Below are 17418 nucleotides of genomic sequence, written 5' to 3' on the forward strand. Positions count from 1 at the left end.
CGGTCATACATGTCACTACAGTTCCCTTTCTCTAGGATACTTGCGTCCAGTAGGTCTTCCAGTAGTGTCTGTCGTGGCGGTTGTGGGTACGTCCTTGTCTCCTTTCGTAGGAAGTTTTTGAGCTGCAGGTACCGTAGCTCGTTCCCCCCAGCTAGCTGAAACTTCTCTGTCAGTTCGTCCAGTGTTGCGATCCTGTCGTCCGTGTATAGGTCCCTGACTGTCAGTGTCCCCCCGTCCTGCCTCCACCTTTTGAAGGTGGCGTCAGTCAGTGCTGGTGTGAACCTATGGTTGTTGCAGATGGGAGCCCTGTTCGACATTTTGGTCAGGCCAAGTTGCTGCCGCAGTTGGTTCCAGGATTGGAGGGTGGCTGTCACCACTGGGCTGCTGGAGTGTTTTTTGGGTGGGGATGGGAGTGCTGCCGTGGCGAGGGCCCGGAGGGAGGTTCCCATGCAGGAGGCCTCCTCCGCACGCACCCACTCAGCCTCTGGCTCCTGGATCCATCCCCTTACTCGCTCGGCTGTTGCTGCCCAGTGGTAGAATTGTAGATTCGGGAGGGCTAGCCCTCCCCTGGTTTTTGTTTTTTGTAAGACCTTCTTTGGGATCCTAGCATTTTTACCCCCCCATACGAACGCCATGATGAGTTTGTCCAGCGCTTTGAAAAAGGCCTTGGGGATGTAGATCGGAATGGATCTAAACAGGAAGAGGAACCTGGGCAGTACGTTCATTTTGATCGTCTGAACTCTCCCCGCGAGGGAGAGCGGGAGTGTGTTCCATCTTTGCAGGTCCTTTTTAACTTCCTCCGTCAGGCTGGTGAGGTTCCATTGGTTTAGCTCAGTTAGCTGGACAGCTGGTTTGTGATGCGGAGTGACATCAGCAGCGCGAGTTCAATTCCCGTACCGGCTGGCGTTATTCATGAAGGCCCAGCCTTCTCGACATTTCCCTTGGCCTGAGGAGTGGTGACCCTCAGGTTAAATCACCACCAGTCAGCTCTCCCCCTCAAAGGGGAGAGCAGCCTGTGGTCCTCTGGGACTAGGGCAACTTTCATTTCAGTCTTAATCAGCACTTCACTTTTTTACGCTAACTTTCTATTGTGCCTCCTTTGTTTTCAGATGGACTGTGAATACTGTGAGTACCACGTCAAAGCCCAGTACAAAAAGCTTAGTGCCAAGCGAGCTGACTTGCAATCCAGCTTCTCTGGCCATGCGCCAAACAAAGTGCATGGCAAGGCTGGCAGTCTGAAAGAGAGGTTGTGCCAGCAAGGATTCCACTACGGAGGAGTGTCATCAGCATCATACGCAGCCTCCGTGTAAGAAAGCACTTAGCACAGTGCGTTGATTACTACGCGGAGTATTTGTTTGAACTACAATTTAGCTTTTGCTCAGCAAAATCTTAAAACTCTTATCTAGTTCAGCGTGGGCTATTCTACATACTTGGTTGATATATGATGCTGCAAAATATTCAGTTTGCAGAGGGGGCAACTAACACATGCAAAAAAGGTGAGGAAAGAGCATCAAGTCTGTCCCATCAAGATGTGGTACAACCAGTTACACGATTGCTATCTGGCCCAAATCAGCCAATTCTACCCGTCCCCAGCCCCAACAAAATAAATGAACAAACGGCATGTAGCTCATAATGTGATTTGGTGTCATTCGGTTTGATAATGCTCCCAATGAAGTGCCTTGGAGTGGTTTAATGTGTTAAAGGTGCTGCATAAATGCAAAGGTCTTGTTGCAGCTGCATCAGGAATAACTGGAAAATTCTGGGCAGCACGGTAGCATGGTGGTTAGCATAAATGCTTCACAGCTCCAGGGTCCCAGGTTTGATTCCCGGCTGGGTCACTGTCTGTGCGGAGTCTGCACGTCCTCCCCGTGTGTGCGTGGGTTTCCTCCGGGTGCTCCGGTTTCCTCCCACAGTCCAAAGATGTGCAGGTTAGGTAGATTGGTCATGCTAAATTGCCCGTAGTGTCCTAAAAAGTAAGGTTAAAGGGGGGGTTGTTGGGTTACAGGTATAGGGTGGATACGTGGGTTTGAGTAGGGTGATCATTGCTCGGCACAACATCGAGGGCCGAAGGGCCTGTTCTGTGCTGTACTGTTCTATGTTCTTCTGCGACTTCCTAAGGCGATTAGGTTGAGAGGCGGTAGATTTAAAACTGAAGATGAGAAGGAACTACTTCTCACAGAGGGTGGTGAATTTGTGGTATTCACTACCCCACAGTGCGGTGGAGTCTGAATCATTAAATGGTTTCAAGAAGGAGATAAATATGTTTCTGATTTTGTTTAATTAAAAAATGATTAAAGGGATATGGGGAACAGGCGGGGAGGTGGATTTGAGACCAGGGAGAGATCAGCCATGATCTGATAGAATGGCGGAGCAGGCTCGAAGGGCTGAATTGCCTCCTCCTGCTCCTAATTTCTATGTTTCAGCCTGTACATTTTTAGGAAGTGTATTTACTACTAAGTCATTTTGGAAGCTGTCATTAGCAATTCATTACATCTTTAACCCGAAATGTTTCCTGCTTGGAACGGAAAGAGCTGAAGCCAATAGAGAAATATCATCCTTTTTTGAAAATCTTTGTTTGGTTTGTCTATAGACAAATAGATGATGAAAAGAAAATCTATAGCTGACAAGAGTGCAAAATGAAATGCCTTCTTTTATGGTCACTAATGTTCTTCATGGTTTTATTCTGAAGTGAATAATGGGCGGCACGGTAGCACAGCGCCAGGGTCCCGGGTTCGATTTCCACTTGGGTCACTGTCTGTGCGGAGTCTGCATGTTCTTCCCGTGTCTGCGTGGGTTTTCTTCGGCAGCTCTGGTTTCCACCCACGAGTCCTGAAAGACGTGCTTGTTAGTTAAATTGGACATTCTGAATTCCTCCTCAGTGTACCAGAACAGATGCTGGAGTGTGGCGACTAGGGGATTTTCACAGTAACTTCATTGCAGTGTTAATGTGAGCCCACTTGTGACAATAATAAAGACAATTTTTACATTTGATTTTTTTTTTTCAGTCGAGCAGCAGGTCCCAACAAAAGTATTCAGACGACCCTAACGCACATGGTGGTGAAAGGCGCAGATGATATTGTTCAAGAAACTAAGAAGAAGATCGGTAATGTGAGATAGAATTACTTTTTGTGGCATAAAGGGAGATAGTCCTCTTGGAAATGGGTAATATAATGTACACTTTCCAGAAATAAAGAAGCAACATTAGTTGCAATAAGTGATTATTGCCCGGGGGAGATGATCTCCTTTCGAGCAATAAAACCAGTCTTCTGGAATCACCATGTCTTAACTCTATCGTGGCAACAACATAATCATTACAGGGAGTGTGTCAGTTCAATGAGAATTCTACTACTGCTACAAATGAACAACGGTGCTATCTTTCGGATGAGGTGTTAAACCAAGGGCCTGCTTACCCTCTCGGGTGGATGTTAAAAGATCCCTGGTGCTATTTTGTAGAAGAGCAAGTGTGAAATCTCCCCAGTGTCCTGCATAATATGGGCGGCACAGTGGTTATAACTGTTGCTTCACAGCGCCCGGGTCCGATTCCCGGCTTGGGTCACTGCTGTGCGGAGTCTGCACGTTCTCCCAATGTCTGCGTGAGTTTCCTCCGGGTGCTCCGGTTTCCTCCCACAAGTCCCGAAAGACGTGCTGTTAGGTAATTTGGACATTCTGAATTCTCCCTCTGTGTACCCGAACAGGGGTCGGAATATGGCGACTAGGGGATTTTCACAGTAACTTCATTGCAGTGTTAATGTAAGCCTACTTGTGACAGTAAAGATGATTAATATTTAGCAACATCGCACAAAAACGAAGATTATCTGATCATTATCCCATTGCTGTTTGTGGGAGCTTGCTGTGTGCAAGTTGGGCCAATAAATGCAGCCTGTCCAAAGTCACCTACATTCTGGGAACAAATAGTTTGTTTTTCAAAAATCCTCTCTAGCCAGAAAAATTATCTTTGCAGGTGGTGTCAGATTTTTTTTTTAATGTAATACATGTACATTGAGCGTAGCCTGTATTGTGCATCAGTACTCATGTTCCTTAAGAAAAGTGTCTACAATTCTGTACTCCAGTAAGCCAATTGAGGAAGAGGGTGACGTGGATGGAGAGATAATAAGAACAAGGAGCAGGAGTAGGCCATCTGGCCCCTCGAGCCTGCTCCGCCATTCAATGAGATCATGGCTGATCTTTTGTGGACTCAGCTCCACTTTCCGGCCCGAACACCATAACCCTTAATCCCTTTATTCTTCAAAAAACTATCTATCTTTACCTTAAAAACATGTAATGAAGGAGCCTCAACTGCTTCACTGGGCAAGGAATTCCATAGATTCACAACCCTTTGGGTGAAGAAGTTCCTCCTAAACTCAGTCCTAAATCTACTTCCCCTTATTTTGAGGCTATGTCCCCTAGTTCTGCTTTCAGCCGCCAGTGGAAACAACCTGCCCGCATCTATCCTATCTATTCCCTTCATAATTTTAAATGTTTCTATAAGATCCCCCCTCATCCTTCTAAATTCCAACGAGTACAGTCCCAGTCTACTCAACCTCTCCTCATAATCCAACCCCTTCAGCTCTGGGATTAACCTAGTGAATCTCCTCTGCACACCCTCCAGTGCCAGTATGTCCTTTCTCAAGTAAGGAGACCAAAACTGAACACAATACTCCAGGTGTGGCCTCACTAACACCTTATACAATTGCAACATAACCTCCCTAGTCTTAAACTCCATCTCTCTAGCAATGAAGGACAAAATTCCATTTGCCTTCTTAATCACCTGTTGCACCTGTAAACCAACTTTCTGTGACTCATGCACTAGCACACCCAGGTCTTTCTGCACAGCGGCATGCTTTAATATTTTATCGTTTAAATAATAATCCCGTTTGCTGTTAAATTGTACAGGTCCCTCAACCTCCTAATACCTACCCTGTGCCAGCCAAGAAACCCGCCATCGATGCTCCCTGATACAAACCTGGTACAGACCAGAGACATCACACACACACACTCAACCAATAGATCAGTTAGATAGGACACAACCAATGGGCATTCACGATACACACAGAGGTGAGACGACCACAGGAGGGCATTACACCAACCCATATATAAAGGACACCACACACATGATCTGCCTCTTTCCAGTGGAGACAGTCAGTGAGCACAGACACAGGGTTGATTCAATATCACTCCCACCACGTGGATTGTAGCAGTCTGGTTAGTCAGTCTGAGTAGCTATAGTAGGATTAACAGCAGTGTCGAACCCAAGTTATAGAAGTGTATATAGTTTAATAAACGTGTTGAAGTTATTTCCACGTCTGATCCTTCCTTTGTCAAGTGCACCTCAAGGGAGCCGCTTATGCTATACCTAGAGCATAACAAGACAGTCAAAAAATTCAATCCAGGCGAATGTGGAAAAATATGTTGAGTCACTCTTAGTAAAATGTTAGATGAAACCAGGAATGAGCATAAGATTGTAACTGACTTTAGGCAAATTAAATTCCATCTTCTTTCACTCCTCTTTGATTCAGTGTCCTTAGATAATCTTTATTGTCACAAGTAGGCTTACATTAACACTGCAATGAAGTTACTGTGAAAAGCCCCGAGTCGCCACGTTCCAGCGCCTGTTCAGGTACACAGAGGGAGAATTCAGAATGTCCAGTCCACCTAACAGTATTTTTTTTCGGGACTTTGTGGGTGGAAACCGGAGCATTTGGAGGAAACCCACGCAGACACTGGGAGAACATGCAGACTCCGCACAGACAGTGACCCAAGCCGGGAATCGAACCTGGGACCCTGGCGCTGTGAAGCAACTGGGCTAACCACTCTTTACCGTGCCACCCACTGTAACCTCTAGATTTAAGCTACCTTTGTACCACACCACCTAATGTCAAATGAAGCCAAAGTGCTTTGTGCCATCATTGTGCAAGTATATTCCATTCTGAGCCTGTTTATAATCAGCTCAATTTGCAAAGTCCAGAGTAGGGTACCAGTAGGTTAGAGGGCCAGGAAGGTTAGATGTTTAAAAACTGAAATTGGGAAACATGCAAGGGTTTGGGAAATTGGTTTTATTTTTTCAACGTCTTAAAATAACACTGAACATTGAAGTGTTTTATAATGTTCCAAATGGAAAGTAATATATCTGAATTGTCACAATCACTAATAGATTTTGTGTGGAATTTCAGCATTTGCAAATGGGACGGTATTCACGGGCTGCTCGGGAGATTTTAAGGATTTAATGGAAATGCCGACAGTTGGAGCTCTTAACCTCAAGCAACACTTGAACAGGGCACCTGTGAAAGGTCAGCTTGTACTCTTCTTTTATTCAAACTGTTTTTGTCTCACAAGTTCAGCTATCAATAATCCAGCAGACGGAATAATGCTATGAAGACATTATTTAAAATTGCATCTCATGCTAGCGCCATTGAATTTCCAATAGTGAAAAGAAGTAACTTGCCTCTGCCCTGGAATTGTGTTTCCATGGTCCGATTTTCATATCCAAATTTTCATATTTGTCTGTGGTTGGGTCTCAATCTCAGACAAGCTTGTTCTTTTGGTATAGCTTTCTTTCAGTCTCACCATTTAGCCAGTGAAAATAATTATTTGTGTACTTTGTACAAACGTTCTGGAATTTCTGATGTAAAACACACGATTACAGTGCCATTAAAACTGGTGTGAGGATTTTAAAATCAAGGCATTGCTCATTGCTCAATCGAGAGATAATGTAGGTCAGAAAGCACAGAGCTGATGGATAAATTGGTCTTGGTGCGAGTTAGGATGCAGGTAGCAGACCTTTGGGATGGTATATGAATTTTATCAAGGTTGTGCATACCTGTTGCACTGATTCAGAAGACTTTAAATAATCGGTATAGATCTACTGGGCAAGTTGTCATTCATTGTTACCTGATTTTCCAGGTGGACCAAAAAGCCATGTGCAGCCAGGACCTTCAATCCTGTCAATATCAGCTTCTGAACTGTTAAAGCAGCAAAGACGTCAAATGTTGGAATCCCGTAAGAAGAGAGCAGAAGAGTTAGAAAAAAGGTAATATTGACAGGTCAGTTGTCAGATTGGGGAAAATAAATTATATATTTCTTTGTTTTTTTTAAATTTGGAGTATCCAATTCCAATTTTGTTTTCCAATTATTAAGGGGCAATTTAGCATGGCCAATCCACCTAACCTGCACATCTTTGAGTTGTGGGGGTGAACCCACGCAGACACAGGGAGAATGTGCAAACTCCACACGGACAGTGACCAGCGCTGGGATTCGAACCCGTGTACTCAGCGCCATAGGCAGCAATGCTAACCATTGAGCCACGTGCCGCCCCTTTGTTTTTTTAAAACAAATTTAGAGTATCCAATGACTTTTTTTCCATTAAGGGGCAATTTAGCGTGGTCAATCCAACCTGCACATCATTGGGTTGTGGGGGTGAAACCCACGCAGACACGGGGACAATGTGCAAACTCCACACAGCCAGTGACCCAGGGCCGGGATCGAACTCAGTTCCTCAGAGTAGGCAGCAGTGCTAACCACTGGGCCACCGTGCCGCCCTTATATATTTCTTTGTTGACTAGATTGTTGTTCTTAACCATTCAAATTGAAAATAAAGTTTTATGATAAATTTATGGTAAATTCAAGAATTTCAGCAAGTACAGGTGAAATGCAATGATTTTAGGTGCAAAGTACTTTTAGTAATATTTGATTTCTGATGTGTGACTGATGGATAATTACATTAACATAGCTAGCTGTTAGTTGTGATAATTATCATTGAAGTTAAGTACATGCAGTTGGAGAACATTAATTGGATAGTTACCTGTAATGTTTCATTCTGTGAATAAATCCACCACAAGTAGGCGCCACAGCATGGTAGCATTGTGGATAGCATAATTGCTTCACAGCTCAAGCGTCCCAGGTTCGATTCCGGCTTGGGTCACTGTCTGTGCGGAGTCTGCACATCCTCCCCGTGTGTGCGTGGGTTTCCTCCAGGTGCTCCGGTTTCCTCCCACAGTCCAAAGATGTGCAGGTTAGATGGATTGACCATGATAAATTGCCCTTAGTGTCCAAAATTGCCCCTCGTGTTGGGTGGGGTTATGGGGATAGGGTGGAGGTGTTGACCTTGGGTAGGGTGCTCTTTCCAAGAGCCGGTGCAGACTCGATGGGCCGAATGGCCTCCTGCACTGTAAATTCTATGATAATCTATGGTAAGTAAAGACAGGATTTGGATTTTCCCTTCACCAACCAGCTATCAGGAGTGCAACAAGTTTCACTGTGATAACAAAACTTCTTCCTGCAGGTTTATGCAGAGCCCAAGTGGAAGCAGCAGTCACACATCTGGGGCTGGAGGGTTGTCCTCTAACGTATCACCCAGGGTTGGAGCAGAATTTCCCAAGGAGCAAAAATTAGTAGCAACATCACAGGCACCTAAACTGGGCAGAGGCTTTGCAGAAGGAGAGGATATCCTGCTTTTCGATACATCACCACCGTCAGCACCAACCCAAGTGACTCCTCATGCAGATTCCAAAAAGGTAAATTCTGCCATTCTTGTGTATTCAGATTCTTGTACAAAAAAGAGAAATGCTGTTGAAGTTTTTTGTCTTGCACTCATCGGGACTGACGCAAGAGTACCAGGTCTCATAGGGAGCAACAATTTGCGCAGCACGAGAAAAGAATGTTGATTTCCAGTGGTGAACCAGGAAACAGTTAATGGCTTAATATGTAATTTAACATTAACAGTTAACATTCCCCATGGCAGTTCCTTGGCCAGAGTTGACTGGCCTGATTTGAATTTAAACAAAACCTTGGCAGTTAATTGTTGTCTGGTGCATTCTCCATGGCAATGCCTCTACCAGCTGGAGTGCACTTGCCAACCAATCGGCAACTTGTTCCCATGCAATATAAGTTGTTCCCGTTGAAATTTGCTATTCTTGCACCTGTCTTGATGAGTGCAAGACACAAAGCATTGACAGCATGGGCGCGATTCTCCCAGACAGGGAGAAATCGTAAGGCTGGCGTCAAAACCAGGCGGGTTTGAAGCCAGCCTCCCTCTCCCCGACCGGGAACCGATTCTGGTCCCCGGTCGGGGCTAGTATGCCGTGGCCGTGAACTCCGGCATCGGCTTGCCAGAGTTTGCGCCGGCTGACGCGTCACATGACGTCGGCCGCGCATGCGCGGATCGGAACACTCCAACCCGCGCATGCGCGGATGACGTCATCGCGCATTTGCGCGAAACCCACGCATGCGCGGACCGGGATGCCCCTCAGCCGCCCCGCGAAGTGATACAGCGGGGCGGCGGAAGGACAAAGAGTGCGCGGGAATTGGACCCGCTGCCCGCGATCGGTGGGCACCGATCGCGGGCCCATGGCACCCTTGGCACGGCCGTGGTACTGCCGTGCCAATCGGTGCCATGGTTGCCAAGATCGGGACTTTACAGCCGTTTTTACGAACGGCCAGACCAGGTGTGTTTGCCGTTCGTAAAAACGGCCGTAAAGGGCTTGGAATTCGGCCCATCGGCCAGCTGAGAATCGCTGCTGGCCGTAAAAAAACGGCGGCAGCGATTCGTGTCGGGAGTTGGGCGTGGGGGGGGGGAGAGAATAGCGGGAGGGCGTCGGACTAGCGTGGCCGTAAAAATTTACGACCCCCGCTATTCTCCGCACCTTCGTGAGTGCGGAGAATTGCGCCCCATGTCTCTTTTTTTCAGCCAAACTCAAATTCTATGCTACCAAGTGACTATTCATATATATATATATATATCCCACTATTGACATGTTGAAGTAGGCAAATATTGCTGAAAATTGTAATTGTTGTCATAGTCACCTTTTAAAAATTATAAACTTTTATTTGAAATGATTTAACTATCTTAAATCTTGAATGGCAATTTGAGGTCAATTATTTGACCTTAAAATGTTCATAGTTGAAAATCTGAGCATATCCAGTATTAAACTTATTGCACGTATACAATGTGCACTGTTTATTTTGGCAGTAAAGATCAAAATAGTCACATCTACGGTTTTTGTGAGGATTTTTTTTCCTCTCGTAAGTAAGTTGCATTATACACTCCTTTGTGCTGTGATCATTGTTAACGCATGACTGGCTGACTGCAAGGTAAGACACACAATACCTCCTCTTCTCTCTTTTACCCTGCCTAACTAATTTCTCTGACTTTCTTTAAATATGAGGCAGACTAATAATAATCTTTATTGTCACAAGTAGGCTTACATTAACACTGCAATGAAGTTACTGTGAAACGCCCCTAGTCGCCACACTCCAGCGCACAGAGGGAGAATTCAGAATGTCCCATTCACCTAACAGCACATCTTTCAGGACTAGTGGGAGGAAACCGGAGCCCCCGGAGGAAACCCACGCAGACACTGGGAGAAAGTGCAGACTCCGCACAGACAGTGACCCAGCCAGGATTTGAACCTGGGACCCTGGTGCTGTGAAGCTACAATGCTAACCACTGTGCTACCATGCTGCCCATGTGTGAACATAATAATCGTTTATTATCACTAGTAGGAAGTTAATGTGAAAGGTCCCTTGTCGCCAGATTCCGGCGCCTGTTCAGGTAAGCTGGTATGGGAATTGAACCTGTGCTGCTGGCCTTGTTCTGCATTACAAACCAGCTGTCTAGCCCACTGAGCTAAACCAGCCTAAAATATAACTAGCAGAGAGTGGTTTTGATCTATCAATCTCTGGGTTATGGGCCCAGCATGCCTCTGCTGTGTCACTCTGCTCCCATAAATGTGTGAACATTGCAGGCTCCCCAGATGATGTCATTTGTAAGTTTGAGGAAGACTATGATGGGCCTCTGTTTAAGTCCTGCTCTGTATAATTTGAATTAGCTGATCTCAACCTGGTGTAATTGGCCACAAAGCTTCTGGATGAGAAAACGTAGCCAAGATGCTTGTTCCTGATAGTGGTTAGCACTGCTGCATCACGGCGCTGAGGACCCGGGTTCGATCCCGGGTCAGTGTCCGTGTGGAGTTTGCACATTCTCCCCATGTTTGCGTGGGTCTCACCCCCACAACCCAAAGATGTGCAGGGTAGGTGGATTAGCCACGCTAAATTGCCCCTTAATTGGGAAAAATAATAATTGGGTACTCCTAAATTTATTTTAGAAAATATAAAAAAGAGAGCGGAGGGGTGCAGCACGGTTTCTGTATCTTGCAAGGAATATTGCTGGATTCTAATCTGGAATATTTTCCAGATGGCTGCCATTATCAAACTACGTAAAAAAGGTGCAATTCTGGCAAAGGCGGACCCCAACAGTGTGAAAAGGAAACTTCCCAACATGGTGGAGATGCCTGCAAAGATGCTGGAGCGAATCGAGCAAAATCTCTCTGCCGTGCATGGTGAGTTGCAGCTGAGACATCCAGGGTCTGTTGTCCTTTACTTTGATGTGAGCCATTCACCAGTCCAAAAAGAAAAATATAACAAAAGTTATTTTGTTTGTAGAGGCTCCAGCGACTTTTCCGACATTTAGGATTTCCACTCTTAACTTCACAACTCTTAATTGATTTTTTTTTTTTAAACCAGCTTTTATTCTTTGAGAAGAAAGCATTCTTGAAATTGCCAGATGTTATTGATGGAACTGACTTGCTGTGGGAATTAAATGTATATTTGAAGAGGAAGCATTTTCAGTGCTATGGGGAAAGAGTGGAGGTCTTAGAAAAAGCTGGCACAAGTGTGATGGGCCCCAAAAGGGAGGTGGCGGTGGATCTTAATCTCACTCCACTTGCATCACACCACAGCAGCTGGTTGAATTTAAATTTAGTTAATAAATCTGCAATAGATATGCTAGTCTTAGTCACGCTAACCTAACCACTGACAGCTGTCACTGATTGTTCTCGAGACCCATCTGGTTCCTTCAGGGAAGAAAATCTGCTGTCCTTACCCAGTCTGACCTACATGTCACTCCAGGCCCACAGCAACATGGTTGAATCTTTTTTTTTTTTAATTTAGTGTACTCAATTCATTTTTTCCAATTAAGGGGCAATTTAGAGTGGCCAATTCACCTACCCTGCACATCTTTGGGTTGTGGGGGCGAAACCCACCCAAACACGGGGAGAATGTGCAAACTCCACACGGACAGTGACCCAGAGCCGGGATCGAACCTGGGACCTCGGCTCCGTGAGGCAACAGGGCTAACCCACTGAGCCACCGTGCTGCCAACATGGTTGAATCTTTAACTGTCCTCTGGAATGGGCGACGGGCATTGAATGCTGGGCCAGCCAGCAAAACCCCTGTAAAAATGATTTTTTTTAAAAATCAAAGTAAAACAGCGAAGATCATAGTCGGCCTTGCCAGTGACGCCCTCACTCCACAAAAGTGCTGTATTGTTCTGAACTGATTGCAAAGTGTGGGGCAAGGAGAAGATAGGAGCTACAACTTTGCTGGGCAGGCAATGACTCTCAATCAGTTGGCTTAAGATGAGGGGTTAGTCTTCAGTTTGCACACCTCCTTTGCTTTGCAAATGATTTCTTGCTCAAATGGCCCACTTCATGTGTTAGTCATGTTTGTGGAGGCAGGGAATCATCTGACTACATGAAGAATGTGCGTTTATATATGAAGCCTCTTTATTTTATATGACATACCTCTCTACAGTAAATAGGAAGAAAGAATTGACCCCTTTCCTCCAAACTTATATTCAGTTTACCTTGTTCATGTATTTTAAAGGGATTTTTTACCAACCCAAAAGTGATCTTGATGTTTCTTGTTAGTTAGGTTACAGTGAACAACAGTAGCTGGAGCCAACAGAACGGATAAGAATTGTTAAAGAAACAATTATCTGGTAATTAGGGACCAATAAATTGTTAATGGCCAAGCCGGTTTAGCTCACTTGGCTCGACAGCTGGTTCGTGATGCAGCACAAGGCCAGCAGTGTGGGTTCAATTTCAGTTCTGGCTTAGGTTATTCATGAAGGCCCCACCTTCTCAACCTGAGGTGTGGTGACCCACAGGTTAAACCACCACCAGTCAGCTTCCTCCCTCAGAAGGGAAAGCAGCCTGTGTTCATCTGGGACTCTGGTGACTTTACCTTACTGGACAAGTGTGGTTTAGCTCGCTGGCGTTGAAAGCAGACCACGGCAGGCCAGCAGCACGGTTCAAATCCCGTACCAGCCTCCCCGAACAGGCGCCGGAATGTGGCGATTAGGGGGCTTTTCACAGTAACTTCATTTGAAGCCTACTTGTGACAATAAGCGATTTTCATTTCAAGTAGATTATCAGCTGAAAGCTTGCTTGTTTATTAAACAGACTGCGACTGTAGAGTAAATTAAGGGCCACTAAGAAGGAAACCTGATGTAGGATTGCAAGAAAGATATCCTCCCAAAACACCTGCATTCCTTGTCCAATCACATTTCCTGAACTTGCGCAATGTTATGGGGAAGACCCGCACAAGATGGCTCCACCTGGAGAACTGATCTTTTTGCCCTTTTTCTTGCGTGGCGGGTTGTTTTATACCTTAGAAACCCATAATCGTTATCGGGGTAGAGTTCTCTCTTTGCAGAGGGGCCCAGAAAAAAACAAAGCTCAGAAGGCTTCGAGCAGAAACTCGTCAACAATGTCCAGGGAGTCTGAAGCCTTCAGGGCTCAAAAGAGAAATAAGGTTGAGGAACTGGTTTCTTTTCTCCCCGTCCACTTCACTAACGACTGAGTTTCTCACTCGAATTTTTGCGAAAGGGATCAAAAAATATCGACAGATTGTGTTGGACAATCTGCAAAAAAAAAAATATATTGAAGAGGCCTTGGTCTCCATTCATGTGGCTCTGGAAAAAACTAGTATGACTGACTTAATGAAGGTAAAGTCTGACGAGTAATACAAAGAAGGCATTTATTTATAATACATAGGGTTTGCAAAGATGCCTGGTTCAACCTCACCTCTGTCTGTCAGTTCCTATCTGGCCAACATGGTATCAGTCCCGTAGTTAGTGGGGGAGCTCATACCCTTCGAGCTGCACGGGAAAACAGTGAACCCAGCCTAGTGTGTTCCGTGCAGGCTATTACACTCAATGTCCAGGGAGTCCCAATTAGGAGCTTAGAGGTGGCTTTATCGGATCACAGTGATCGGATTGCCACGCTGGAGTCCGAGTCTGACTTTGCTGGCTAAGACCATTGCGTCGTTTAGAGTCACGGTGAATGACCTAAAACCCGGTGCAGGAGGCCAAACAGCTGGATTGAGGGGTTGCCGGAGGGGGTCAAGGGCCCACACCCCCACGGAATATTTTTCAGACATGTTCCTCAAAATGCTCGGCGAGGGTGGATTCGCATCCCAGCCTGAACTAGCCCGGGCCCGTCGCTCACTTTGACCGAAGCCACATTTTGAAGATCCACTGCGTGCGGTGATCGTCCGATTCCACAGTTTTAAAGAAAAGGGGAGGGTTCTGCAATGAGCATGGGAACACCGCAATCTCTGGGAAGGCCTCTCCATTCGGCTGTATCAGGACATGGGAGCAGAGTTAGAGGAAAAAAGATTCGCTTTTAATGGAGTGAAGGCTGCCCTGTACAAGAATGGAGTCCGGTTTGGGATGATCTATCCAGCTCGTCTTTGAGTCACGTTTGAGGAAAAAGACTACTTTTTTGACATTGTTTGTATTTCTTGTTGGGGTTGTTCTTATTGCCTTTGATTAGATTTGAGTTCTCTACTATGTGGGGTTTTGTTCCTTACATTAATATATGGTTTTATTTCAACGTTGTTTGGCATGACATTTAGTCACTAGTGGAGCGTGCAAGTTAAATTGGGTTTTGGTATTTTAAAATTTTATTTCTATAGAAGAGTTCAGTTTTCCTCCTCTCATTTATAGCTGGCCCCAATGGTTGATATGTTATTGTCCGTGGCTCCTTGTTGAACACCCCGGTAGTCATGGTCAATGTTTATGCCCCCAACTGGGATGATACAAATTTTATTTTATTTTATAAAAAAAAATTTAGAGCACCCGATGTTTCCAATCAGGGGGCAATTTAACGTGCCTAATTCACCTACCGTGCGCATCTTTTTTGGGTTGTGGGGCGTGAGACCCCTGTAGACACGGGGAGAATGTGCAAACTCCACAAGGACAGTGACCCGGGGCCGGGATCGAATTCGGTTCCGTGAAGCAGCAGTGCTAACCACTGTGTCACTGTGCCACCCGAGCGCAGATATTTCTGAGCATTGTGGTAATGTTGTTTATTCTTTTAGTGATATAAATAACTACCAAAACCTAGCTGTTGCCTTAATAAAAGTGAACCTGCAGGCAATGCTCTGGCTTTGGATAAACATCAACAAGATGGATCTAAAAGCCAATTTTGTATTTTTACACAATATGGATCTGCATCTAAATATCGTGGTGTGTCGTGGAATCCTAAAATATGTTGGAAAGTGGTAAATATTGAAATACATACTGACAATAGAAGTAAGGAGAAATACTGATTTTATTTTTTTCACATCATTCAGTGCTTTGGGGGCAGAAAGGGGAGAAAATAAGGCTGTTCTAGTCTTTTTTGGCCATGCCCACACTACATCAGTTTTGCGAGAAGCGGTGGTGGCATGCCGCTTGTATAACATTGCTAACCTCAAAGACGGAGCCACATCAACACCATTATATACTCGTACTGAAGGAAGAAACCACTGAAGTAAATATTACTTCAGGGTTGCCTCTAACTAGGGGGGTCATTGAACTTTCCCATTTCTGCCACCTTTTTAATTCCAGTGTCACGGGGTCTTCACAGTAGCCACTTCTTGCTCCAATGCAGCAGAAATCCTGCTCGTTGTAGAGTGAATCAGGGTTTCTTTATTGTCTTAAGGTACTAAATGCAGTGACGGACGAGTGATTCTAAAAGTAACTAATCACAATTCCTGTCATCCGCAATTTTTCATAATGAGCCCAGTCGTACGATATTCACGGATGAATAGAATAATACCCTGGATGGATTTGCCAGTTACCCCCAGTTATCCATTCGTAGGTAGCTGTATTCTAAGATCACGGGCTGGATTCTCCGCCCGCGGAATGCTCCATTTTGCCGACAGCCCGGGGGTTTCCCGATGGCGTGGGGCTGCCCCACAATGGGAAACCCCATTGACCTGCCGGCGTAACAGAGCATCCCGCCGGCGGGGTGAGACAGAAATATGGCGGGGCAGGGCAGAGAATCCAGCCTCTCATTTCTACTCCAAGCAAGAGCTGTATTGGTGAAAGCAGTGCTAAAAAAAATAAACAATATTTGCCTTTGTACAATTTTGTGACTGTAAGCTTGTGTACATTTATGTTGCCATTGCGAACTGAGCAGCTGTTTGTTGATATCCCCGCTATTTATCTGAATCTTCTTACTGATGTGCTCCTAATACTCTCAGAAGCTCGAATGTAGCTTCCGAATTGAAAAGAGAAACATCTTCCTGATATGTATGATGGGGATTATAGTTTTATAACTTCCATACTAACCGGGTGTTTTGTTTATTTCACACTACTGTTTCAGATCCTTTTTATTTGCTGGGCTGTTTTTATTCAAATGTAGAACGCTGTTTTCACATTGCAATTCTATTGTACTGTTGGAAGTACTTCCCCAAGCTGTGTATCTGAAAATTTGCTATAGTGCATTAATTAACTGGCCTCCAAATCATGTGATTATAATGCAGATCAGCTGTATCTATTACTGCCTCAGCTAATCGGCTTTTGTAGTGGAGACTGGACTGCACGGTGGCACAGTGGTTAGCACTGCTGCCTCACTGCGCTGAGGACCAGGGTTCGATCCCGGGTCACTATCCATGAGGAGTTTGCATATTCTCCCCGTGTCTGTGTGCGTCTCACCCCCACAACCCAAAGACATGCAGGGGTGGTGGATTGGCCATGTTAAATTGCCCCTTAATTGGAAAAAAGACATTTTTTTAAAAAAGCTTTCATAGTGGAGTTGAAGGTGCTGACAGACAGTTCGAGATGAGCGTGAGGATTATAATGGCAGGTGAAATATCTTTTTTTAAATAAAGGTAGAGTACCCAATTATTGTTTTTTCCAATTAAGGGGAAATTTAGTACGGCCAATCCACCTACCCTCCTCAACTTTGAATTGTGGGAGTGTGACCCACGCAGACATGGAGAGAATGTGCAAACTCCACACACAGTGACCCGGAATCGGACCCGGGTCGTCGGTGTCGTGAGGCAGCAGTGCTAACCACTGCGCAACCATGCCGCCCGGCATGTGAAAATCAGGCAGTAAAAGCATCCATCTCACCACAGACCTACGCATTCCCACTGTCACATTTTGTTTTGAAACGGCATTGGCTGCAAGGAGCAATCAAACCATTCTAACTGCGAGGATATATTTTTTATTCCTTCTTCGGATGTGAGCATTACTAGCATTAATTCCTCATTCCTAATTGCGCTTGAGGAGGTGGTGGTGAACTGCATCCCTGAACTGCTGTAGCCCATTTGCTGTAGGTACACCACGGCGCTGTTAGGAAGAGGGGCCCA

The 17418-nt window shown here is 45.3% G+C and overlaps 1 protein-coding gene across 3 annotated transcripts in view; it reads left to right on the forward strand.

The window, feature by feature from the left end:
• Window positions 1-17418, forward strand: part of mcm10 (minichromosome maintenance 10 replication initiation factor) — a 65826-nt gene that overhangs the window by 22663 nt on the left and 25745 nt on the right. For all 3 annotated transcript variants that reach the window (XM_038811927.1, XM_038811928.1, XM_038811929.1), the window contains exons 10-15: window positions 1110-1306; window positions 3006-3103; window positions 6171-6287; window positions 6901-7027; window positions 8279-8510; window positions 11189-11333. In XM_038811927.1, coding sequence (XP_038667855.1) covers window positions 1110-1306; window positions 3006-3103; window positions 6171-6287; window positions 6901-7027; window positions 8279-8510; window positions 11189-11333 — 916 coding nt within the window. The remainder of the gene's footprint in view (window positions 1-1109; window positions 1307-3005; window positions 3104-6170; window positions 6288-6900; window positions 7028-8278; window positions 8511-11188; window positions 11334-17418) is intronic.

This window comes from Scyliorhinus canicula, chromosome 11 (assembly GCF_902713615.1).
Source record: "Scyliorhinus canicula chromosome 11, sScyCan1.1, whole genome shotgun sequence".
Lineage (NCBI taxonomy): Eukaryota > Metazoa > Chordata > Chondrichthyes > Carcharhiniformes > Scyliorhinidae > Scyliorhinus > Scyliorhinus canicula.